Consider the following 25,536-nt stretch of genomic DNA (forward strand, 5'->3'; position numbering starts at 1 on the left):
ATTACTCACAGGGAAGGAAAAAAATAAAATTACATGATCCAAAGGGCTTGGATGTTCATGCAAACCGCCTGAAGTGAAGTCCAAAGGAAGCGTGTGAGCAGTTGTTGCACTCACAGGTCTGATGGCAGCGGTGAAATAATTTCACACAATTAACTTTGTTTTTCCACTGGGGTTTATAATGTGGCTTTATAGACCCATGGTCCTTCTGGTAATTTATATGAAATAGTAACTTGGCAATTTAATTAAAAGGGAAGATGGAGAAGTGTTGCACACCCACTCCGTTCCAAACAAATCCCCTCCACACACGTTATCTTGACCAGCCAGTGTCTCCTCATAAGCATTATTTGGGTTATTCTCTGATGGCATTGTCTTGCTTAAAGTTCTGTGTGTGTTGTCCTGCGTATGCGTGGCTGCACGTGCGCATCTTTGTGCTAAGGCTAGTGTGTTTTTGCATAATGACAATGTCATCTGCTGTGGGGTTGATGAATTACTCAACCCCGAGCTGAGTTTGACAATGACGTCCTTCGTAATGCTTCTAGAGAATGTTTGCTAATCTCTGATGGGGCTTGGCGTAGTTTTACATTTTCCTGTGCTGCAGTGTTTAAAAATAAAACCCATATTGGCATCTTGCCTGTTTGGCAGCGTGACAAAAAAAAAAAAGCCAGACCACACATTTAGGGTTTAAGCTTCCGCAGGGTAGTTAAAAAGTTGGCTTTTAAAGTCCTGTGTTTCTGAAGCATTTTATCTTCATTCCCTAGAGCCGTTTTTATTAGCAACATCACCAGGGGTGTTCGAGCTTGTGATTGCCTTGGTCTATAGCAGTGGTTCCCAATCCTGGTCTGTTGGGATCCCTAATTGCCACATTTTGATTTTTACCTACTCTCCAGAAAGCTGATCAGCTTATTCAGATGTGCTCAACCAATCAACATCTAGCAGACACCTGACTGAGCCCAATCAGCTGAGGGTATAGCAGGTAAGATGGGAAACATGCAGGTTGGGGGTCCCTGAGGACCAGGGTTGGGAAACATGGGTCTGTATGTAACTGAATTTGTATGCAACTATGTTAAGAATGGCTTATGCAATTTTGATCAAACTTGGCATGAACATTGATCTGATGGATGGGATTTTGCGTAGGATTAGGCAACAGTCAAGGTCAGATTTCCACCCCTACTAGCTTACAGGAAAATGGCTACAAAAATGTTCAGATAATTAAAAATCTCTGTTCCATTTTTCCCTACATGCTTCATACTTTACTTTTAAAGTACAGTATGAAGTGTTGCAGTGCTCTTACAAGTTGTTTGGGAGTTCTTGGATAGGGGAACTGGGGAATTGCAATTTGGATTCCAGCATTGAGAAATCCATTATTTAAATGTGAGGACACAAGATTTTTTTTTTTTTAAATGGGACATTTATGCATTTTGCAGAATGAAGATACCTTTGTCCAAACTGACCCCAGCTCTGTTCAGGCACCTCTTTATTCAGCAACTGGACAACCTGCTCTATCAACTAGGTCATTGTTTACTCTTCAAAATGTCAATCACAATCTCCCAGAGCCTAAGGTGATGTCAGAATGTCTTATTACCTGACAGATGGTCCAGATTTTCCAGTTATTGTTATAAAACAGAAAAAAAAGCCATAAATCGTCCTGTTTGAGAAGGTAGAACCAAAAACATATTTGGGATCTAACTCACTCATCTTCAACCGGGCTGGAGACTGTCCCAGCAGTCATAGGGCGTGAGGTAGGGTACACCCTGGACAGGATGCCAATTTGTTGCAGGGCCACATAGACCATAGATATTTGGTATCTCTCCTTGATAATTTCTTTTTATCATCTCACTGTTTCAGCCTTGGAGATGTCATTGGAACAGCTTAGTTATCAACCACTTTGTCAAGCTGTTTGTGTTGGAAGGATTGTAAATCATTTCCAGAGCTGTATTGTTTTATTTCAACAAGCAATTTACACATGGCTTCGAGGGATGGTATTTAAGATAACTGTGACCAAAATACACTTGTTTACCACACAAACCATTCAGAGAAGCAAAATGAGGCTTCACACGAAAGATGATGATGATGAGTCATTTGCAGTCGAGTCTTGATATATTCTCGTTTAAAAAGCTATTCTGTTATTCTGCCAGACATCCTAGGATTTTCTTTTTGTGTGTGATGTGATAACGTGCGTTTGGTTGTTTGTCATTGGCCAGTTTCTCAATTGGCTGTATTTTGACCAATCAGAACCTTCATTACCAGAGGGGGGCAGGTGGGGTGGGGGGCGACCCGAGCCTGCTACATATTGTTGATGCATTTAATTGATGTAATTTACTTTATGATTATTTAATTAAATGTTCATCACATCTCATTAGTCTGTCTTAATTACCCCGACCCGCTTTATTCTCCGATTTGGTTTTCTACAGTAAATGGAATTCCACCATTGATCTTGGAGCTGTTGTGAATACATTTGTGAAACTGCCTTTGTGGTGGTGTTGGAATTTTACTTATTTATTTATTTTGAGGTCACATGAATGATGCAAACAAATGTTTGAAATTGGCGAAATAAATAAATTATATCCTCCAGTTTACCGAGGGATTTTTGTGTCTTAGAACATGGCTTTTTAAAATGGATTTTTCAAATTCTAAAAAATAAGGCTGTATCTTAAATAAGATACACTGCAAGTATAATACTAATGCATTTATAGCAACACTAAATGCCAGTGGGGAATAATGCTGTGCAGTATGACCTAAATTTATATTGTAGTCAAAATTGAAGCACAGATGTAAATGGCATATACAGCATCTGTGTATTCTTTTTGTTATAATTTCATTACAAATGTCTCGGAAAGTGTAAAGTGCTGGGTGGCTGTAACTACTCTGTTTTACTCGGACAAATTTAACATGGTACAGCGGTATTTTCAGAACTTTTATTGTGCAAAACTGCAATAAATCTAAAAAAAGTGTAAGTGCGCGGCCGTAGCTGTCAGAAGAATATCCCTGCATAGTTGCAAAATAATGGTTCGTTGAAGGGTGCTTTAACTGATGGATCGGTTCTATTTTTTTTTTTCTTTTTCCAATTTTACATTCAATTTCAGGTGTGTGTCTGTTTGAGAGCAGAAAGGAGGAAGAAGCTTACGCCACAGCAACATTCATACAACTTATTCCACAGGATTACGCGGCGTTGTGGTCATGTTTGTTTGCTTTAGCACAAAACCCTCTATGAAATGATCACAAAATATTTTATATCTTTCACTCACTGAGTTTGCTTCAGCTAATTCAGCTGATAAATTGCACCAAATTGCATGTAATATCTGTCTATAAAGCAAGAAATTTTTACGCTTTTTACCGTTTGTCTGATCGGCCTCAGCTTTCGGACAGGGCTTGCACACGATGATGTGCATCATTTTATTATGAAAACTCTTGAGATTCATTTTCAAAACCATTATTTTAAAGTCCTCATCATCATCATTATTGGTACAAGATGGAACATTCTCACTCTCCAGCTTCGACAAAGATGAGTCACTCTCTGCCTTAAACAGATGCCTATCTCTAACGCGTTCAGAGGGGAGAGACGGGAAAAAATTAATTTAAGAAATAAATAATACACAAATAGTCTGACAGATATGCGACAGGCAGACAGACATACAAATGCTTCTTGCTTTATTATCACAAGGTGGAATGTTCTTACACACCAGCTTCTACAAAGATTGTCAACAAGGCTCCCACTGTTCTACGTACTTCCTACGGGCGCTGTTCTAGTTTAAAAAATGTAAAAATTTCAAGGGCCATCACATTGCTGAACATCCATACTCTAGGACAGGTTCATACTGGTGTGCCTTCTGTGCTGTCTGCCTCTAATGGAGAGATGATGAAGAAGTAATGCTTGGACACTGGAAATGGTGCACGATACTGAGTGAACTTGAGTAGTCGGTTTGAAATGCAAAACAGGTGGAGCGCAATAAATTAACATGAAGCTATTTTTGCAAATGGGCTTTATTTTAAAAAGGTTTCCATTTGCGTTTTCCAAAATAATGGAATGGGCGTCGTCTTTCGTGATATTTGATGGTTGGATTTAAAAAAAAGAAATGCATGCTGTGTTAATGTTGTTGGTCAGGTTTTCATACATTAGTAGGTTGACGCCATGTTGGCTGTCACATTTCAGGCAGGTTAAAACAGAACCAAAGAGGACTTGCTGCATCGGTAATGATGTGTCAAAAAACTATAAAGGGACCTCCCACACATGAGAAACAAAAACAGGCTTCAAGGAACCCAACTCTGAATATGCCTATGATGATGTGTCATTGGGTTATTATGGAGTCCACGTAATAACACTTATGCTTTTTATTCTGCTTTTCAGAACCCTTTTTTCCACCCTTTGAAGTCTACTTGTATGAGCTGTCACGTGGCCTGACCACACGACAGGCACTTGTACACCCTTTGAAATGTCTGCACGCCTCAGTTTAATTATTTAGTTTTATTTATTTATTTTTTGAATATGAAAAATGTTCCTTTTTTGGAGTGCGTTGATTATTCTCTCTTCAATTTGGAAGTGAGAATAGTCATCGCGCCTTGATTTTGTTTTTAACACTTTCACATGGACTAAACTCTAAATGTCCTTTGATTTATTTGGAACAAAAGTCATGTCCCGGTTATTCCGCCGGCACATTATTCATACTGTGCATCTGTTGTAAGTTAGGCCGCTTCATGTTGTCTAGAAAGAGGAAAAGTAAGATTGATGCTCATACTTTAATTTTTTACTCTGCACTCTACTTTCAAGCTTATTATTTGACAGGATTAACTATGGGAATGGAAACCTTTGACTGCTGTGGATGTAAATTTCACCACAATAATTTACATGTAAATGTTGACACAGGTATCTGATTTAACTGCATCCGAAGTTACTTAATTGCTGGTATGTTCATAAATGTTAAATAATTTTAAAAAAATCCAAATAAATGAGTGAATTACTGCAGATTTTAAAGTGTTTATATGCATGGTAGTATGACACAATAAGTAAAATAGTATTTTTGTTTCACTTAATTGCATAATTGTTCTTTTTTTGTTTGGATTATCAAACGATAGGCCATTAACTCTATGTTGTGGCACGGTGCCCGTCGTAGTCATTGGCATCATCCGTTTATTGCGAGATCTCAAAAACTGTCTAATTTTTTCTAATTTGGCAAGGGCATAATATGCGTCATTGACGTTGTTTCCCTCTAAAAATCATATTTGTAGATTCGTTTGTTTGGTAATGGCGGCCATTTTATGCCCAAAATATCCATTTTGACCACTTAAAGGCAATTTTCTCAAAAACTGTCTGATAACTTTTTTTTTCTATTTTGTCAAGGGCGTAATATGGGTCATTGACATGTTTCACTTCAAAAAATTGTAGTCATAGATTTGTTCGTTTGGAAATGGTGGCCATTTTAATGTTGAAGATGGCCATTTTGCCTTGGGCTTTAATTGAGCGGGTAACCCACAGGGGCCTTGGCGCTCTAGTTCTTACAAGTGCATCACACCTAAGTGGGGTCAGTATATTGATACACAATAGACAGACATTATAAAGGGATGCATTATATTAAAGTTGCAATGTTGTAGCAGTACTGGCACAAATTGATAGAGGAAGGTGAAGGTTATGGGATTATTGGATTAATCAACTATGAAATTAATTGGCATCTGTTTTAACAATAATTTGATTTGTCTTTGTTCAATATGTCAGATTTCATCTTATTAATTAAATATGAACAGTTTTTTGTTTTCTTTACTAGTTTCTATATTCCATTTGAGGATGTAATTTTGGCCTTTGGGAAACATTGAGTGATACATTTCATCTTTTTGTGACATTTTATGGGCCAAATAACCAATTGATTAATAGAAAAAAAATAATTGACAGATTAATCAATAATAATCAGATTTGCAAGATATTGTGATAATTTACAGTGATACAGTGATAATTTTCTTTCAGTTATATCTATACCTGTATATAATGGGGGGAAAAAAGCAGGATTTTTCAGTAAATAGCTTAAATGGCTTTATTTTGAAAGAATGAATCATTTCAGAATGATGAGTGTGGTTTTGTAGGGGAATGCGTCTGCATAGAAAATCAAGAATAATATCACTGCAAAGCACACTCGACCATATTCCTCTTCTTGGTCAACATCGTCCTTTTCTGCACGTTTTGCTTTTTAAATCATATCTTTATTTTGATCTGTTTTTTTCTCCTGCTGATCTTTCCTCATTTTCAGGACATTTGTGATCATGGACTACTCGTTTCATTCACAGTTAAGTAAGACCAAGAATAAGTGAGTCCTGGGGCCCATGTGGTGCGGCAGTTCTATTCAGTTGTCATAGTATAATTCAGGTGAGCGTCTTCGACTCCTGCTAGATGGGATGCCAGTCCATCACAGGTTACTTCACCAGCCAAGGTGCCATTTAGAGCTGGGTGGACTGGGACATTGCAGATGAAGTGTTTTTGTCCAAGCACACAGACAGGTAGCCTGAACCACACACATGGAAGTGCACCCCGGTGTCAGGTTGGTAATCCAACTCCTGTGCTGCAGTCAGATACAGTGCAAAGAAAAACCGTCCTCCTGCTCTGACCTTTCACCAGAAAAGTACCAACAGTACATCTTACAGCAGAGAGACTCTTTAACAAAATAGCTTACAATGTCACACATTTGAGGTTGGTTTTGTGGCATAGTTGGCATCAAGTTCATATTTCCAGAAAGCTCCTTCCGTAGACTTTACGACTGGCAGCCACTAACAAGAGCTTACTTGTTGCTCACCAACAACAAACTCCCTATTTCCAAGTACTTTTCAGACAGATGAAGTGATATGAAACTTCTGTTGGAGATAACAGCATTTTCCGGAGAACAAGTCATGTTTTTATTTATTTATTGCTAGTATGTGAGGCCCTGTGACTTATGGGCTGAAAATCATGTTTATTAATAACAGTAATAATTATAATAAAAATAACATTATATAGGAATCAAGGCATGAAACAAAATGAACTCTAATAATAAAAGAACAAAAATCCCTCATTAAAAAGCTGATTACAAAATTAAATGGACTGATGTTTCTGTTCTAGTATTTCCAACTCTGTGGGCTGGCAATCCATGTCCATCTAATGATTTTTGTCCAAACGGTATCAAATAACATCCAGTGTGTTGTCCATCTCACAGTTATTTCTTCGTTTTTGCTTATTTTTGGAATTTAACCATTCTTAGGTTAAGCAGCAGCGCAGACTGTGGTGTGCACATGTGCTACACTGAGTTTCCATCTCTTTATAAAGTCGCCCCCAGGGAAACGCTGTGTCAAAAAAGTGAGTTCCATGTAGAGAAAAAAGGTGCGACTCATGCTTTGATACAACTGTGGAAAATACTCTTTCTTGAAAGTGAAGAACTGTGTGAATTTTTACTGTCTTGTTACTATGATGACGCGAGCAAACGTAGAAGCTGGAGTTTAACAAGATTTTGTGGAAAGATGTTTCTCCATTCAAGGAAGAGAGTGTTTAATTTTCAGGCACATCCTAATCTGGTTCTTGTCTGTTTTTTGTGTTTATCTCTTCCTCTTTTACCCTTATGACATAACAAACAGTGTTCCTCAAAGGATTGTCTTGTTAGTACACTGGTGAACCCCAGGAGAGTCTGATGCTGTAGTGATAAACATCCTAATTAATTGTAAACATCCTGGATGTAAATGATTGTACGACACACATGCAGTGGCTGAACCCTTCACTATCTGCACACACAGATTTTAAAACTTTCCTGTATTTTCTCTCCATCTTTGACCTGAAGCTGGAGCTCCTGAATAGAAGCGATGGTATTGAGGTCTTGTTTAAACCCTTTTGGGACCTGGTGTTTCTCACTCTAGACAAACACGAGGTACAAAAGTGCGTTGCGTGGCAGGCCTTTGGGTATTCATGGCTGTCTGTGTTTGTCCTCTTCTGTACGTTTGTTTGTTTCAGTGAGTGCAGGAAGTATGTGCAGAGCTCCAGCACTGTACTTTTCGCCACCCAAGGTCCTATCGGAGAAGACAACAAAGGCCTCGGCCGTGTCTTTGAGAGGCACAGAGCCGCGCTCTTGGCTTACTTATTCCTTTTCTCTGTCATAGTGTCCCCCCCGCCCGGTTCAGTCCATGCTTTTTGACAGCCGAGCAGCTCAGCTCAGCAGATTCGAGCTGGGGAAAAATAAAGCGTCCTCATCACGGACTATTCTCCGAGGCCATGTGGTGCCACCGCGCTCTCTCCGACTGCAATTGGGAACAGCTACAGTCGAGATTCGAGAACTAACAAGGGTTTCTGATGTCTTGCAAATGCTGATTTACCACGATGAGAGACAATCTGGTGAGATGAACTGCGGCGATGAGCGCGGTGCTGATTGTTAGAGGTACATTTTTGAACACAATCAAACTGATACATACCTTAGACTGACGTACGTGAGATCTAATGGGTTTTCTCTGAATGGTTGTTGAGAAGATGGCATCCAGATAAGTGGCCTGGTAGTGTTCATGACATTTTACAGCTTCTAAAGGCTGACATTTAGTCATCATGGCTTTTTGACATAAACTGAGCTTAGCTGATGTTGTTGTTTTTTTGTTTTTGTTTTTTTTTTTAAGAAAGAAATAAAAGAACACTTTGAAAGCTTTCTCCAGCTGGCAGCATGATATAAATCATTGAGTAATTGGATGAGAATGTTCTTTTGTGTTACAGAACTTGGTTAAAAGAAAAAATATCTAAAAAAAATTATGTTGACAGAAATTTTTGAAATCAAGTGTTGAAGGTTCTGTGGGGGCATTTAAGTACATAACTTAACCTCAGACTTTATAGTACTGATTGACCCAGGTATGGTCAGACATGCAAATACACATAAAAATAGTTTTCTTTAAATGTTGCAGGATATGGTTAAAAAATTGAGATCGATCACTGGATACGAAACACTATATTTAATATAGTTATGCAGATTACACTAACAAAGCTTATTAAAATAACAAAATCAAATTGGGACATGTTACAATTAATTGTATATATATTATGTTTCCCATTTAAACAACAAACGTTTGTGACACTGGTTGACATAACTGGATTTATTGAAAATTGGATTTAAATTTGTCATCAGTGATTTTACGATTACCCACAAGATCTACAAAACTCGCATCTTCTTCCATTTACTCATCTGTCAAAATACAGATTTTTATTTGTATTTTATTAGGTGATGCAGTATTTGTATAAGGCATCAGGATAGAGATATGGTATTTTTATGTTGGGGATATGTACAGTACCAGTCATAAGTTGGGACACACTTTCAGTTGAATGTCAAAACATTTGACTATATATATAGGAAGCAGTTGATACATAGAAAACAAATGTTTGTTTATTGACAACATGGGTCGAGTTATGGCCTAAAATTTTTATGTGATGAAGATAATCTGATACTGTCTAAGGATTAACATATTTAATACTAAACTTACAAGATTTTATTTGGATTAATTACACTTTAGGTTTTTAGTCTCCTGTAACGTTACCTCATGATCTTCTTTTATTACACATTATAGAAGTATTTTTCAGGCATATTTGCAAAATATGTGATTTTATGTTTTTTTTTTTTTCTTAACACTTGCATTTATTCTATGTATTCAACAGTAATGGAAATAGTTTTTCATTTCAGGATGTTTTCAAGGCTTCAGATATTGTTCTCTTCAGAACACAGAATAAATCATCCTTTATTTGTTTGTTTATTTATTTAACTCTCTGTGCTGAACATCTGCTCTTATAAAAACATGAACATTTCCAAATTCTGTGCTGTATGAACAAGTATTTCATCTTTAAAATAATTGGACCAAGGTCATTTATGACTTGAATTTTAAATTACATTATCAGCATAAAAGTAGAGAATTAAACACGTTTGTCATTCATGAACACATTTGCAGTCATACCTCTTGTCCTTAGAGGTGATTTTTAGCTTTTTTGTTGGTGCTTAAAATCGAATTTGAGGGAGTTTGTACAACAACTTACAGAATGAAATTTTCTTAGACAGCCAGTGTCAAGTGGGGTTGCATTTAATATGTGGAACAGTTGCTGTTTAAAATCAGCATAGGAAATGAACTTTTCTTTTAAAAAAATAAAAATGCAGCATATAATGTATTGAATTCTTTGACAAAGATGTTGAACCATTTTCTAGTTTATCATAAGTGCATCATTTTATACGATGGTGCCTGTGGTTGTTATTGTGTCTCGTGTTGGCTTTCATGTTGTCTTTTCTGTGGAGGACAACGTGCCTGTTACTGTGAAAGCTTTTCACTTGAACAAGAAATTCTTTCATGTGTATTCATTGTGAACATACTCTTTACCTGCAGCTGCTATTCTCTTGGAAGTTTATTTCTGAAATGAAAGTTTCTGATGTCTGCTTATCAAAAGGCTTTAAAAAAAAAAAAAAAAAAATACTAATTCCGATCAGGCTCACTGGGTCCAATCTGTTCCAGTCCTGCACTGGTGCCATTTGTGCTGGTTTTAAATAAAAAAACATTCTTTCGTTATTTAAATTTGCCAAAGTTCTTTGAATGGAGCATCAATTTTATCCCTATTCATTATAAAAAAAAAATAAATAAATAAAAATAAAACTGAGAAAAACAGACATAGGACAGAATTTATTATTTATAGACTGACAAAATGGTTGGGTCATCAATGTAGTTTAAAAAAAAAATGTAACTAAAAACAAAATCACTTTAAGTGATGTTGCTTTTCAATTAAAAATAACATGCACATTAAAGTAGTAATTTGAGATTACCTTAATACATAATACTACCTAATTTAATTCATATACAGCTTATGTAATTAGAAACTAATAAGTAAAATAAAATTAAGTCATAAATTTTTTTTGTAATATTTCGCCCCCCCCCCCCCCCCCCCCCAAAAAAAAAAATCTGGAATCAATTGCACACAATAATGAACTGCTTGTATTTTAGTAACAAAAAATAAAATACATTTCATGATGGATTTGATTTGTGTGAAACAAGGAAAAAATTTGCCACGCACCACTTTAATTAAAATAATAATAGTACTACAAGAAGCGTTATGTGAGAAAAGTTGTTATTCCCTGCTTTCTTTAACGAAGATTACGGGTACTGTGTATTCTACAATAAGCTTGACTAAATAAATAAATAAATGGCAGAGTTGTACATTGATTTATTGATTGTTACGCATGGTCACTGCTGGGTTAATTAAGTCAGGATTGTTTGCAGTAAATTGGTTGTTGGATCTTTGAAGAAGAACAAAAAAGGGTCAAAATGAAGACTTCGTGGTCTTCCACATGGATAGTTTTCAACATGCAATTTCATTGAGTAGCGGTACATAAAATGTTGAGATCATCTCTTTACTTTTGCAGTAGGAGTACACAATTTATTTGCAGTGCGAGAGGAAAGTATTGTTCCTTCATGGATTTTTTAATGAATTGTTGCCATGTTTATCATATTTATATTTCTGGAACTTTACAGGAAATATTCTCGCTGATTTTCATCTTTTTGATGAAAACTGATACAAAAGTGGAGCCATTTCATAACAGAATTAATTTGATACATTTTATTGGCACACGTTGATGAAGCCAGATGTTTTTGGTACACAAAATGGAGGTTCTTCACCAATGCGTGTTTAAAAAAAAAAAAAAAGACGTAGTTGCCTAAAATGGCTTCAGGTTTGGCACCCAATTGTGTGTTACGTTGCCCTTGTGTAACAGCCTATCACAACTCACCGAGTAGCTTACAACACCTTTTAGGGCAGACACACAGCACACACTGATAGGCTACTGGAAACCGTGCCCGTGGACCACATTGGCCGTGGCGTACTGGGATGTTCTGGCCAGAGCGTGGAGTTACTAGGCTGAACAGCAGAACTGGCAAGGTTTTTGTTTTTTTTAACCCCGTTGCTCTGTGTCAACCAATTATAAGGAGCCGGTGTTGAGCGTTATGGCTGAGGAAACAATCGGCGATACCCTCTGAAACCGTTGTACAGTCTTCTCCTATGAGCACTTCTGAGCATTTCCCACAAAAAAAACAAGGCTCGTTGCATTTTACCCCTCTGCAGAACTTGACAGCCCACAAGCAGAAGAGTTTCTTTAAAGAGTATTGAGACGTTTGGACTCTCAAAACCGCCATGGTGCCATTGAGCATGCCTCCGCCTCGCCATGCTCCACGCCAAAGCTGAGAATGGGGACGTCGTGAGCAGTTTCATGGTTCCCACTGGTGATGAGTTGTTCTGAGGGTGTGCATACAGATCCACCGCTAAGTAGCCATAATTAGCTTTTCCATCAGGCATTCAGGTGTGTCTGCACAGCTCTGAGGGAGGTGGGCTTTGTTTGCTGACAGTCGGACTTCTTCTCACTTTCTCTATTCTCTGGGCAAATGGATGGTATGCGGTGTGGCTGATTGGAGGTGAGAGCCATATCGGTCGCTGGAGATTCACTATTGCAAACTCAAAACTACTGTGTATTCACTCTTCACAGTCGATGCCCACACAGTAATCAGATAGTTGGCCAACTGACAAGCAGCGGCGGAGGGTAATGTGGAGGGAGATGGATGAAAGATGAGGCAAAAGCACGCCCCTGAGTTGGCGTGGGCATGTGCGAGGCTCACGTTGCCGCCATCGCTGTGCATACACTCAAAGTACACAATAGATATTGTCAAAAAAAAAACTGCATCTACTAATCATTTGGTATTCAGTTTGTTTAATAACCCGTGCGTTTTCTTTCTATTAATTCTCCTTGATAACTCTGAAGGATGTGCCGCCGAGAGAAAAGGCTTTTACCTCCGCGCGCTTCACAATTGAGCCTTATTTGTCATGTGCCTTTTATACTGTATAATTCCAGCTACCAAATTAATTCAGAGCTGAGCTTTCAGTGTCAGTCAGGAGAATGGGAAGCGGCTAAATGAGTGGATGTTCCAGCCAAATAGAGGTACGAGTGTCATTCCAGGTTAATTCAATCCCAACTTTGATTCTGGCTCCAACGCCGGACCTCTTTCAGGGATGATAACAAAAATCTTCTTTATTTCAGCTCTGTGTGTTGCCAATACAATCGCATGTCTGATCAGTTCCCCACGGTAAGCGACGAGGCAGTGCATTCAGGCCGACATGCACACCTGGCTCGGCTCCGCCACTGCTTGCTTTGTCGAGTTTGAGGTGTAATTGTGACAGTAGTGTCCAGGAAAATAAGTTTTTGATAACAATCAGTGCCCAAGCACCCTTTGGTGCCTTTCTGAACCCAATGTTATGCTTGAAAGTCACACGGGAACAGTGGCTGTGGCCATGTTTGACAGTGAGGTCAGTAAGTACTTAGACAATGTACCATTTTTGTACTGATTCTTCTGTACGCCACCACAGTGGAGTTGAGATTAGATGATCAAGCTGTTCTTGAAGTGTAGACTGTTAGCTTTAATTTAAGGGATTTAATAAAAATATAGCATTAACCATTTAGGAATAACAACCATTTATCATTTATGGCATAACCAAGCTGAACGTCTATACTACTCCATGGGCCAAGCAGGGTTTTGGTACCATTTATGGGGACTCACCAACACTTGCAATCCAGCTTCACTATACCATGGCCGACACAAAAATGTATGCTGGCCATTCTAGGGTGGCAGCTATAGCAAGGTAGGGGTCAATGTGGGATTACACAGGGGTCAATACTTAATTTGAATACTTAGTCTCCAAAGTAATGTTCAAACAAGGTTAGTTTCCATTGGATTCTGTAATATGTTACCCTATAACTTGGTAACTAAGCATAACAGATGGTGCAAACTATTCCTTTTTAAATCCGTGTTAGCTTCGCCAATAATTTGCGTCACTTTGTACAAAAATTAAAGCAAATTTAACTTTTGCCCCAGTGCAAACTGAAATTGGTGTGTGTTTTTACCCCATAACTCCATAACATTTAGTCATAGATCGTCCAAACTGTACCTTTGTGTATTCTTTATGATTAGACAAATAATGTGATGTATGTTTCAGTATAGTTGGAGCATTTTTAAATGCTGACCCCTGTGTGCACCCACGCTATAATGGCCAGCATACATTTTGTGAAGGTCCAAGTGTTGCTTCATCCCCTTAGGTCAAAATTAGGCTCATAGACTACAACACCAAGCACATCTGGATTATTTAATTTCAGTTCCATTGTTGTCGTGTACAGATGCAATGACTTATCTCCAACCAGGAAGAAGTATGTGCAGTTATTATTATTATTATTATTATTATTGTTGTTGTTGCTGCAGATGTTAATGCAACGTAGGATGTGATTTGTGGTTTGCAGCCTGCAGTCGCTGTAAACGCTCTGTTAATGGAAGCCAGTTTCTTCCTCTGTAACCACAATGGTCCACATTATTGTGCATTTAGTGCACTATTTGAATCTGTTAGTGTTCACTGTTGGTGGCACTCTCGATTGGAGATTAACAGAACTACGTTGTTGGTTTTCCCCCTCCTGAGGCTGTAGAAGTTGCTTGTCTCCTGCTGATTTTTCACTCTCAGCATCCCCTCATGGTGCCTCATTAAGGCGCTGAGAAACAAGCACCTCCAACCCACCGCTACAGTAAAGCCAGGCTCAACACGACGCTGCTACACCACATTTTACAACAAACTGCGCGCCGGGGCTTTCAATAGCACTTGCTTGCTCCAAGCATGTTTTGTAAGATTGTGTTTGTCCCTGTTTTCTTTTCCTTATTTTTCTTTCCTTGCAGAGTGGAAACAAGGGGCAGGGCGGGAGTGTTTTTCTAAGACTGAAGCGGGAGTTGGGATTTGGGAAAAAGCAGTTGTTTTCTCATTGAGCGACATTTGAAGGTCAATGCCACGCGGAGTAGGGCGCTAGCAAGAAGCCAAAGAATTTGATTTCAGTATGAATAATGCATTGATGGTGTCTCTGTTTTCAGCCCACATCTTGTTTAGACGGCTCTTAATCTCTTTCTTTTCTCTTCAGTGACGTCCTCACGCTGCAGTGTAAACTTCCACAAGTCAAACACAGTTAAACACGTGTCTCTTCTCATAACCTTTCCAGTTTTTGATGCCGTATATGCAGTGGTGGGCACAGCTAACTGAAAGTTTAGCTTTCATAATTGCTAATTTGCTAACTGAAACTTTAACGGCGATAGTGCTTAGGATAAGCCACTAAACAAACTAAATTAAGCTGCTAATAACCGCTAACTCAGTGATATGAATTTAGTGATGTGGAGGATTAGATCCGTGTTCAAACACTCGGATTTTAGCACGGTGTGAGCGTTAGCATATCATGCAGCCAGCATTCATTGTTGAATATCAGTTTAATAGTTTGTGTTTAACAAGAAATATGGCGATTAATATTGTTTCAGAACCAGTAAGACGACCAGGGCCCTCATTGTTTACAGTCTGCTTGGAAAGTGATTTAGGAGGCGCAGAACATGGAAGCAAAGGTGAGGCTAATGCTAATACTGGCTATTGCAAAATAAACACCCACACAAGCCTTCATTGCAGATGCTGTATTTGTTTCATGAATCCAAGATCTTGGGTCAGCAAAATGAAACAGCTGAATGTATGCAGAAAAGCAGACATAATTGCTGCATTATGATTACTAAACTTGGCTCAACTGGGGGAGGAGCTAACAGGCTAGCACTGCAGGACGCACAGCTAGCTGCTGGGACTCTGGTGTAACTGTCCATACAGATAAAAAAATAACTGGTGTGCAAACATAAATAATACTGATAAATGTAGTCTGAAATTGGAATATTTAGCTATAAAATGTCCCCCGTTTCTTAATCCTGTGGTTACATTAGCTACAAATCAAATGGGCTTTCCAGGACATGAATGCTAACATCTCCATAAGAGGTCTCGTAAATCATTTCAAAGGTATTATCTTGTTACAAAAAAGTATTTTTAGATTTAGAAGTGTTTGTGTTCACTAATCCTTCCAGCATGTCCTGGGTCTTCCCCGGGGCTTGGGAACGCCTTGGGGTTCCCCCGGAGGAGCTGGGGGAGGTGTGTGTGGATCGGGAGGTCTGGGCGGCTTTGCTTGAGCTGCTGCCCCCGCGACCCGACTCCGGATAAAGTGGAAGAAAATGGATGGATGGATGGATGTGTTCACTAACTTTTACAAGATATAATTGGATTTACACAGAAATAGTGGTTTCTTCCATCTTGGATTATTCTGTCCTAGCAAACAACCAGCTGATGTCACGCTGCCTATTCACTCAGATTGGCAGTCGCTGTATAGCATCGATCAGTATTTCCATGATATACTCGTGGTGTATTTTGCAACACCCCCCCAAAATGGTGGCAGAACGACCGTTGCAGCTCTGATTGAATATGGATATCAATTTGTTGCGTTACCTCTGTTGCTTGCAGCTAATGTGACCGTAGGTCGAAAAGCAACCAGTGTATGATTTTAGATTTTACAAACATTTTTGACTGTTAAACCTTAAAAAAAAAGTTAGTGAACCTAAATTTAAAGCACCCTAATTGTGCTGCTAATGGTTTTTCAAAAGTCATCTGAGAAGCTTACCCACTCAGGAAAAAGTTAACTCAGTTAATTAGCAGTTAACGGAACTGTGCCCACTACTGCGTATATGCGCGAATTGTAAATGCTCAGTTCTACATTACCTAGTAGCATAACTACTCCCCGGTCAAGTATGAGCTAATATTTGCTTCTTTTTTTTTCATATTTGCATTTGCTGATGTGTTTAACTATGTACATAATTTCTTCTCAGTCACATGTTGTTTTATTTTTCTTATTGCCGGTCTTCAACGTTGTGGTCTGCAGGTTTTCCGCCGTTTGTTCTGTATCTTGTTGCCATGCTGTTGATGCACGCGCATGTACTATGTAAAAGAAAAAGAGCGAATACTAAACCAAAATGTGGAACTGTCTGTTTCTTTTTCTTCTTCTACAGAGATGTTGAAGGAGTTGAACCAACAGCGCAGAGCGAAAGAGTTTACAGACCTGAAAATTATTGTTGAAGGCAAAGAGTTTGAAGTCCACCAAAATGTTCTAGCTTCCTGCAGCTTGTATTTCAAGGACCTGGTGAAAAGGTTTGCCTTCACTCCCCTCCCACCGGCCGTTGATCCGCTCTGTTCTTTTCATAGGGCGCATTTGTGTTGCCTTTTTTTTTCTTCTTCTTCTTCTTCCCTTTCCCCCCCCTCTCTCACTCTTTTACAGGTGTGTGAAGACTTTGGTTCCTATCACAGGGCCAGCAGCCATTCCTTCCTCTTCCCGTTCAAATGAATGTATTTGAAACTGGAGTAAAAGGTCAACCCTCGTCATTACCTTTCCTCCTCCCACCCATGTAGGACGATTTAACCATATTTCCATTTTAATAAGCAGTGAAAATGTTCCATGACTGGGGATGTTTTAAAACTCACCAAAGGCCCAAAAACTAAACTCATACCTTCTACACACTGGGTGGTAATTTGCCAAAACCTCACTTGTCTTCTCTGGGCAGAGATAGATTGTTTCACCCCTATATTTCTCCTGTTGATTTTTTTTCCTGAATTCATGCCCTTTTCATATGCAAATGAATCTTGGTTTGTATAATAAGACAGTAAAGAGTGATAAACAAAAGCACATCTGAGACAGATTACTGAAATGGCATCTTTACAGCTTCATACTACCTCACACGAACATTCATTTGATGTGGATCTCAGTGTTCCTCTTGTATTCTGCCCTTCATCTGTCATTTTGTTGTTGTTGTTTGTTTTTTACATTTCTGTGGTTGCCTGTCTGCACACTGTGTTAGCTTTTGTCACTTTTGACTCATTTATACTCGTCATTAAAGCTACAGTGTGTAGGATTTAGTGCCATCTAGTGGTGAGGTTGCAAATTGCATTATGTTATTACTGTCATGATTTTGTTCCCCTTCATGTTTTCGCTTCTTTGGCAAAGGCAATTCATGCTTACGTTCCTTTTTCTGTGATGAGCCATAGATAAATGCTAAATTTCTTAAAAATGAGGGTTCACAAACTTGTTAGCCTGCGCTAACAACTACTAGACAGTGTGTAGGGGAGCGACCACTGACTCATCTTCTGTTTTGCCTTCAGTCTTTGAGCCACATTGCAGAATGTGCAAAGCAGAGGAATTATGTCCCTCTTGGGCTTCTGTATCATGGCAGCCTCCATGAGCAGGCCTGTTTCCATGTAGATATGGAAGTCTCATTCTATGCCTACAAGAACTTGACAATTCATTGTTGCAGGTAATTATATATTCCATTGCTGTGAAATAACACTCTTAAATCCTACACACTGAAGCTTTAAATCATTTAGCGTAGCTAATGTTTAAGCGAGACACAACTCTAAGCTATATATATATATATATATATATATATATATATACTGATATAAGCAACAGGTTGATTGTCTTTGGTGTCCCACAGCAGCCTATATTCAAGGTTCTTGAAATGGAGCATTATCTCCAAATGGAGGATGTTTCCCATTACTGCAGGTACAATAGTTTTTTTTTTCACTGCCCTCTAGTGGATGTATTGCTTAACATCCCTGCCAACATACAGAATGTGTGGAAGTATGTGAGCAGCGACATCTACACTTTGAAACGCACTGATATATTTACGTACGTAAATGGAGCGAACGTGATCTTTTAGTGTGACTGGGTGTGTTCACACATGCGAGTGTGTTTACGTTCGTCTCCCTTGTGTTCCTGGAGGATGAATTTCCTAATGCCCTAATCCTTACTCCAAACCCTTGCAGGTGTTTTCGTCTTGACTGAGAGTCGTCCGGACCCAAAGTTGTTTTGCTGCGGTGGCGTGTTTGTGTGTGCACGCGCACCCTTCCTTGCACAGCCGGTGAAGTAGTGGCGAGCAGACAAAGATGAGCTGAGTTGCACAGTCACATGAAAGGCTTTGTCAGGCTACTTTGCCCCACAGCCACGTGGCGTCCGCAGAGAGCGACGAGCCGGTTATCAGTCGCCGCAGCCTCCTCACCAGTGATACGCTTGTTCGTCCTGAATGTGGATGGCATGCAAAACCTGCAGAACACTAGAAGACACATGACGACTGCGCTCGTACGCGTGCTGTGAATTTATTTTTAGAAAAGTAGTGCGACCTTGAGAATGGTGTAGACACTTCTTGAAACTCAAGTGGCTCCGGCGAGAACTGAAGACCTCCTGCTGGTCAGCCTGTCTGTCAGATTGTCACGTCTAGTCCTCTTATCCAGGACGTAGCTTATGCATAAAGAAAGCGGCCCTGAAAGGCGTACGAGCGCTCTCAGAGGAGCGGGCTGAATATCATCAGGCTCTTCTTCATGTGTGCTGCCGCCTCGAGTGTCTGACTTTACGTGACAGTTTAACAGAGCAAACTCTCATTAATGAGTTCATTAATAGTAAAAACACTTAAAGGCCCCGTCGCTTTTTCTAAACGTATTAAGCAGATGTTTTCTCCGTTGACTTGAGATTTTTTGGGGGGGACTTGTAGGTATATTTGCTGTAATATAACAAAGTTATGATTGGTCGCACTTGACTGTCTGTAACATGCGGGTAGCATTTGGGGCACGTCCAACTCTATTTTGCAATTTAGAAGATGCATAATCTGAGTGCAAAGAAAAGTACAGAGTGCAGTGTGGTTGTATTTACTTATTGAATTTATCACGGGAGTGTTTTGGTCTTAACATGACTCACACATTTCAGATTGTGATGTTTTACCCCCTTTAAGAGTCACGATGTGCCAACAACGGGTGCACTGTTAATCAGAAGGCTAATGGAAATGAGAGGTTTTCTGGTGACTTAAGAGATCTGCACCAGACTGGAGCAGAGAGCTGCCACCAAAGATCCCTGAGGTGAAGCAGTGAAGGAAGTTTTGTATGTCTTTCAGCAGTATCTTCAAAAAGCAATTTAAATCAAACTTAGTGGACCAACCATACGTAATGCAGATCATGACAAGTTTGAAGGTGAAATAAGGCCATCTGCCACTATTTGAGGCAGTATCTTTATCACGCAAAGAGCGCTTTCAATCAGACATGATGGCTCAACTCAGTGGGCTGTCCTCTCGCAACACTGGGCATGTCAAGGTTCAAGGCCAACTCAGAGGTCACCGTCTACTGTCTGCAGTGAAGTCATGTTTAATTTTATTTTATGATTTTCCATTCGGTTTTGGAGTGTATAAATGCCAGAAATACACAGTGCTCCACTGGAGACCAGGATTTCTTTGGTCTATGGAGTAATCACAGTAGCAGTGTACCAACGTTGAGCCTGAACATCTCTCTCTCATTTTAAGACCAACACACCCATGGGTGCACAAACAAGCACAAGTGCACACTATTTAAAGAATGTGGCCACTGAGTGCAAAAAGGACAACCGTGTCTGTTGGAAAATGGCAGTGACGCAAAGTGCAACATATCATCAACATAACATATCAGCAGTGAATTGATGATGCATATGTCAAAAATGTAATGACAATCAGCACTTTATAAGAAAAAAGGCAAACGCCAGGTTGACAAGAGAAGGATAAGACATAGATGAAGACACAGGACCTGCACAGAAGACGTTTTAGTCGTTGTTCTAAGACGTGTTGTAGCCAGGCGCAGCAGTGTCACAAACTCTGTCAGTGGGAAGATGGAGAGCGAGCCAAAGGCCCGTCCGTCACTGAGTTACAGCCTCTCATGCGACACTCAGGTCACTTTTCCTGTGCGGCTGGAATTATGCTGATGCGCCACACAACCGGTGACTTTCCACACTGACCAAGGGACAGAAAACTTGTACGCCACGTGTGCTGTCCCTCCTCCCCTCCCCCAGCTCATTCAGCAGCTATACACTGCAGTACCTACATATACTGCTAATTAGCATATTTGATGTAAGCATGGGTTTTTTTGTTTGTTTTTTTTGTTTTTTTGCTCGCATGCCGTTGTTTGTGCGTGCACTCAAGATCCAAGGACACGGTTCTTGTGACATCCAGGCAGATTGATTTTCGTCAGAGAAAAAACACGGACATCTCCAGTGTGCACATCACTCCCAGTAAAAAAGCAATAGACACCACTAACTAAAGATATACTCCCATAATGTGCAAAATACCAAATTAATGAGCTGATAATAGAGAAAAAAGGTGCAACTTCTGTATTTTCTTTCCTCTTCAAGAGGCGTCTTTTGATAGTTGTGACTTATACCATAGAAAAATCCAGTAATTGGCAATTAGGTGAAAAGTTGCAGCATGGAAAAGGTGAAGTAATTAAGAAAAAAATTAAATTGGGGAAATTCCATTTATGGCAGATACTGTCTAAACTTGAGCTCCCTGTTGTTCATGTTAATAGCTGAAAATTTTCCTCAAAGCCAGTGACCCAACCTTTTAACAGCTCAGAGTGCATGGAGATGTCATCAAAGCAGCTCTGGAGACATTTAATTTGAACTTTGCACCTTTTTCTCTACAGTAATGTAAAAAATAAAAGCTCTGAAGTGGAGCAGTCCTGAAACACGCTTTCATCTAATTTATTTCCCTGTTTTTTTTATTATTATTATTATTCCCTTTGTTTGGATCCGTGGTTTGCTACACAGCTATGAGTCGGGGAGTGTTATGACTAAGAGACGGGCAGAGAGCTGTTAAAGCCCATTACATCGCCGACCCTGTTGCAGCGCTGCAGCTGAGGTCTGAGTGCACCGTGCAGCCCGAGGGGAGGACACCGTAATGCTCCCATCAGATTGCACTTATCAGCCTGCTTCTGATTAACTGTGAAACTTCGTGCTTTGCAGTAACACAAAGGTGCTTTATTCAAACACCCCACCAACACTGTAACATTTTCTCCTGCAACAACCTCAGACTTTTATTACAGTTTTCACATTAAAGAAAGAAAAAAAGGAGGGGGACACAAGATTTGCTACTCAAGATAAATATATTTTCAATTGGTATACTAGGGGAGCTACGACCAGTACCTTTGGCCTCAAGCCAGTTATACAAGATGGCGTCCAAGATGGTCACCAAAATAGGGTTTTTCACTACAACACCTTTTAAACAACATATAAACAACTTAAATATTACAGAGATTCAATGGGAAGACCATTGCAGGTCACAGCAAACTCATTTGTGCCTAAACTAAATTCATTCATGGGTGTAAGATTCAAAATTGTGTCCAAAATGGCTGCCAATAGAACCTTATCTCCATCTTGGACGCCATCTTGGATAACTGGCTTGAGGCCAGTTTTTATTTTTGGGAACATCCTGATTGTGTTTTGGGTTCATCTAAGGAACCTAAAAAAGTTGGTTTGGTTTAGTCCTGGGGGGGTGCAAAGGTAGTGGTCGTAGCTCCCCTAGTAGTAGGCAATATGACCTAAAATTAATATTGGTGACTGTATTGTATCACTGGATTACCGGTTTTGCACTATATGACCCCTTTAATAATGATCTGAGCTGAGCAAGAATTTAAACTGAGTTATTTTCACCTTCAAATGTGCTGCTTCAAAGTTAAAATCTGCACGGAAAAACTTCATAAAAAGTAAGTCCCTTCGGCTGCTCCCTTGTTTTCACTCGAGGTCTCCACAGCAGGTCCAAGGTGGATTTGCATAATGATTTGGCAGACGTTTTATGCCGGTAGCCCTTCCTGACACCAACTCCACGTTGCATGGAGAAATGTGGCAGGGGTGGGGTTTGAACTGGGAACCTTCCACACTGAAACCAAGTGCACTGACCACTTGGCCGCCACCCCTGTGTGGAAAAACTTCAGAAATCAAAGTTTTTTTTTTTTGTTTTTTTTTTTACAGATTTACACTCAACAAATCTGTGGCTATGTATAATTAATGCTTGTTTAGACTTAAACAAATGTGCAAGCAGTGCAAATATCCGCTGGTTCACACAACACAATCACAGTTTAACTATTTCCATAACCGAATCAAAAACGATTATTCATGCTCTTGACATTATTTGACCTACTTAAAATCATTTAAAAACATTTTACTACCTCTGATATTTAACGTGTACATCAGAGTCGAGTGCATGTGTCCACATGTTGGTGTTTTTAACCCTCCACCCGCTTGCAGTTCCTTTTTAGTCCTTTGGAGGATGCCGGGCGTGTTCCAGGGTGAGATGGAACCCGATGCTGCTGCACAGCAAACGCATCCCTGATAAAGTGTCCACATTATCTTTTATGGCTTATTCCTGATTAATGATGTGACGGAAGGTGTAAACGCGCGCTACTTTTAGCCCAAACAACACGCAGGCGTCTGTCGTAGCTGGTGTCAGAATATGTACTTCCTCACAATAAATGGTTTCATAAGAAGGAGCTAAATCTTTTTGCTGTAAAACGGGCTATTTTTTTTTTTTTTTTTAGGTTGAAGGATGATTAGGATCCGTGTGTGCGTGCGTGCGTGCGTGTGTGGCTGGTCTTTCTCTGCCTTTGCTCACCGCTGTTTTTGACAACGTCTGCTGATTTTTAAGACTTCCTGTTGAATAAGTGGTGCATTTTTCACAAACATTTCCTTGCCTGAGTGTTCTCGTCCCTCCCCCTCCTGTCTCTCTCCCTCTCTCTCTCTCCCCTCCCCGTTTCCCTCTTTCACCATTTAAATTCAAGTCTGTAATCAGACGCGGCATAAATATCCACCTCTTTTCCAAGCTCCGTGAAGTCATTTCCATAACGTAAGTGCTCAGACAAAACAAACTGCCACTCCAGCCGCTTCCTCTAGCACTAATTGACCAGGTTGATGAGCATGCTCTTCTTTTATTTTTAACTTCTCAACCACCACCACCCCCCCTCCCTTCCTTTCCACGCACCTCCCTTCATCGCTTAAACCCTGAACAGCACACCCCGCCCCCCTTTCTTTCTGCTTAAATACTACCTGCCCCCACTGCAGGGTTTTGTGCGTGGAAAAAAGGGGTAATAATAACACTATCTGGCTTTTTGCTTTGCAGGACCAAAGAGTAACCGCCTCGGTTTTTCCAGCCAATGTCCATCCAGAGACAAATGCCGGTCTACTATTATTATTATTTCTTTGGATGTCCTTCTCGCCTCCTGAAATGCACTTTAAATGACGACTAATATCTCAGTTCATACACAACAGGCTACTGATGGTTATGGCAGCGGTGCTTAGATGTGTTGTTGGATTTATTCTGGGGGTGGGCACAGTCATGGAACAACTTAACCCCCTCCTTCAGAAGGATGGCTGCTGGCTCCCTGTGGAAGGACCGTCTCGCACAGCCACCCGTCTCCTCCTCCTCTCCCACTGCCCCGCCGCATTCGACTCTTAACCATTCTTTGTACTTGTCTCATCTTGTTTGTTTGGCTCTCTGTGTCTCACTAAATGCTGTTTACCATGATTTCTAATCCAACAAACTGGCTTCAGCAGAAAAGGGAAAAGACATGCAAATACGCACAAACGGGGGAAAGTTTGTGCAGCAGTGAGTGACAGTAGCAAGCAGCCGCCATCCATCTTAATGTCGTCTACTTTTAATATTGCTGATGTCCATATTAGCCGCAGGGAGAACGACATAACAGCGGGGGCTTTCAATCCATTTATTTTGCCCTTGAGTGGATTATTGTTTCACTCGGGGTATTAAACATGGGTGGTGAGGTGTTATTTAACTCTCTCATACCTCCCAGAGGGGGATCTTGCATGCAAACTAATCTCGGACATTTGATCCCGGTGAAGTTGCAGGCTGTGCATTACGATGGGATATCATATTCCATTTAATTCACTCATACACGCGCTCCCTGGCACCGCTTACGCCGTGCCAGTCTGAGTTGGCGGTCTCCTTTGATATCCAGCGCGCCTGCGTCTGTGGACTAACCTCAGGAGCAGCAAATGCGCGCGATCCTGGAGTCGTGCACATACTAAGCCGTCACTTTCCTTTCACCATTCTGCTGTTTCGTAGCTCCCATGTACCCTGCCATGTATGCATACCCACCTCTGATGCCATGCATACATGAGAAACACGCCTGTTTGATGGTTTTCTTTTTGCCCTAGAAAGAAACAACGTAATGATTTTTTTGTTGTTGTTTTTCTGCCTACTCTATTCAGGGAGTTGGTTTTGTTTCAAATGCAGCCGTATTGCTGCATAATCTGCTGCCATAGAAAGTAGACACCATCCAAAGTTACTTTTGTCCCTTTTCGTTTTGTTATTGTCTAATTATTTTCTCCCCATTCACCTACTGGCCCAGGTTGTGTGTTTTGCCATTTGTGTGCAGATTATTATTATTTTTCCTTTCACCATGTGTAATACGTCTCTCTCTCCCATGATTGGTTGATCAGGTCATCAGGGGAGAAGAACAACAGCGAGATGCTGGAGCTGAACATGAGCAACATCAGCGCTGATGTGTTGGAGCTGCTGCTGGAGTTCGTCTACACGGGATCACTGGTCATAGACTCGGCCAACGCCAAGACGATGCTGGAGGCCGCCAACAAGTTCCAGTTCAATACCTTCTGTAAAGTCTGCGTCTCCTTTCTAGGTAGGACCTTCACACGGTACTGGTTCCTGTTTATGTAGTTGGGTGCACGTTGTCCCAGGTATTTCTCTCTGGGTCTGGGTCTGCATAGGCGCGCTTTCGCTTTGCTGCCATGCCTTCATAGTTGATCTGTGATCCATATGGCTTGCCTCACTGGAGTCATCAACAATAATAGTGTGAAA

At 40.2% G+C, this 25,536-nt stretch overlaps 1 protein-coding gene across 3 annotated transcripts in view; it reads left to right on the top strand.

Moving 5' to 3' along the window:
• Positions 1 to 25,536, top strand: part of LOC117503606 (kelch-like protein 29) — a 301,998-nt gene that overhangs the window by 186,425 nt on the left and 90,037 nt on the right. For all 3 annotated transcript variants that reach the window (XM_034162864.1, XM_034162863.1, XM_034162865.1), the window contains 3 exons: positions 15,331 to 15,411; positions 16,882 to 17,020; positions 25,161 to 25,357. In XM_034162864.1, the coding sequence (XP_034018755.1) occupies positions 15,331 to 15,411; positions 16,882 to 17,020; positions 25,161 to 25,357 (417 nt within the window). The remainder of the gene's footprint in view (positions 1 to 15,330; positions 15,412 to 16,881; positions 17,021 to 25,160; positions 25,358 to 25,536) is intronic.

The sequence above is a fragment of the Thalassophryne amazonica genome, chromosome 21 (genome assembly GCF_902500255.1).
Source record: "Thalassophryne amazonica chromosome 21, fThaAma1.1, whole genome shotgun sequence".
Classification (NCBI taxonomy): Eukaryota; Metazoa; Chordata; class Actinopteri; order Batrachoidiformes; family Batrachoididae; genus Thalassophryne; species Thalassophryne amazonica.